The sequence below is a fragment of the Cyprinodon variegatus genome, unplaced genomic scaffold, assembly GCF_000732505.1.
Source record: "Cyprinodon variegatus isolate N-32 unplaced genomic scaffold, C_variegatus-1.0 Scaffold1589, whole genome shotgun sequence".
NCBI lineage: Eukaryota > Metazoa > Chordata > Actinopteri > Cyprinodontiformes > Cyprinodontidae > Cyprinodon > Cyprinodon variegatus.
The window spans coordinates 110,939-112,555 of NW_015152042.1; the positions used below are offsets into that span (position 1 = coordinate 110,939).

General features: G+C 50.6%; 1 protein-coding gene across 1 annotated transcript in view; it reads right to left on the bottom strand.

Annotated features, from left to right (window-relative positions):
- LOC107104009 (LIM homeobox transcription factor 1-beta.1-like) overlaps nt 1-1,617 on the bottom strand; it is a 12,237-nt gene that overhangs the window by 1,562 nt on the left and 9,058 nt on the right. The window contains exon 3 of the mRNA XM_015403893.1: nt 1,254-1,418. Within this exon, the coding sequence (XP_015259379.1) occupies nt 1,254-1,418 (165 nt within the window). The remainder of the gene's footprint in view (nt 1-1,253; nt 1,419-1,617) is intronic.

Consider the following 1,617-nt stretch of genomic DNA (forward strand, 5'->3'; position numbering starts at 1 on the left):
GTCCTGCCAAGTACGTTCCTGAGAAGAACACAGGAAAGTGTGGAAGAAATGGAGCCTCAGCCTTAGCACTGTTCCAATTCACAAGAACAAGAAAGACCCCAGATGTTGTTCCGGCCCCTCCCTCTTTACCCAGCATGCATCAGAGCAGACTTGTCTGTTCTCCAGACTGACAGCTGTCCCAGCATGCACTGCAGCAGCAGCAGCTTCCAGGTTATATATAAATGAACTCTCATGAAACTCCTCCATGTCCAAGACCGTGGTTCTGGTTCTGGTTCTAGGCCAGACAAAGGTGGCTGGTCCTCTTCAGGCTGGGGGGGGGGGATTCCTGCCTCAAGTAAAGGAGTTCCAGTATCTTGGGGTCCCGTTCAGGACTGAAGGAAGCATGGAGCGGGAGCTTTAATGCAGACGCTGCTCCGTCTGCTCTGGTTCAGAGCTGAGAGAAAAGCCAAAGCTCTGGTTTAAGGTTCGATCTACGTTCCTACCCTCACCTATGGTCATTAATCTGGATCAGGACCCAAAGAACCAGATCCTGGATCCAGGCTTCCTCTGCAGGGAGGCTGGGCTCTCCCTCAGAGAGAGGGTGAGGAGCCGGGTCATCAGGCTCAGAGTAGAGCTGCTTCTCCTCCAGAGGAGTCAGCTGAGGATCATCTTTATCTGATGGACGCCTCCCTTTGAGGGGTTCCAGGGACGTCCCACCAGGAGGAGAACCAGGAGGAGAACCAGGACACCATGGGGGGACTGTGTCATCTGGCCTGGGAGGAGCAGGAGGAGGACTCTGGATAGAGGGAAGTCTGGGAGTAACCCCATGACCCGTTCTGGGTGAAGTGGAAAATGACAATGATAACGGCTAGGACAACGGAAATAAGAGTTTGATCTGTTTGTGGACCATGAGTCTGTTGAATGAAGCAACCAAATAAGGCATTCTATAGAGGCTACTGATGATGCTAAAATACTGCCTGCATAGGAACTACTTCTATGGCTAAAAAAGCCTTCAGAGATGACAGAGCCAGCATGAGTCTTCATGCACAGACAGACAGACGGACAGACAGACAGGAGCAGCTCTAAATCAGCTAAAATCAGTCAATGAGTGGAATAGACTCTGGGAAGCCCTGATCTCAGTCCTGTCAGCAGGACTGGGCAGAAATGACTGCTAGTCTTTGTCAGAAGATGAGGAGAGTCAAACAATTCTGAGGTGGTTGTAATAAGAAGGCCTTTTCTACAGCAGTAATGAGCAGAGTGTTCATGCTGCCTACCGTAGGGGTTCATGTGATCTCCAGGCATCTGAGGGGGAGTGAGGCCCTGGTTGAAGTGCTCCATGCTGTACCCACAGTGCTTCATGGTCTCCAGCTGAGGCCTGCTTGAAGGTAGCGGTCCTGAGAAGGTGCTGAGCAGGCTCTCCATACAGCCAGACAACATCTCTGAAAGAAGAGACACAGAAACTCAGAGCACGACTTCATAGTTCACCTCTTCGCTTCATGTAGGGAAGCTGTGTGGGTTTTAGGATGTTAGGCCATGTTGGTGAACAAGAGTACACAACGTTTACAGTGAAGCACAGCATTTATTTTAAAGTCGTAGGGAAGCTGCTGTTCCAAACGTTGCATTTCCGAATTCTCCCAG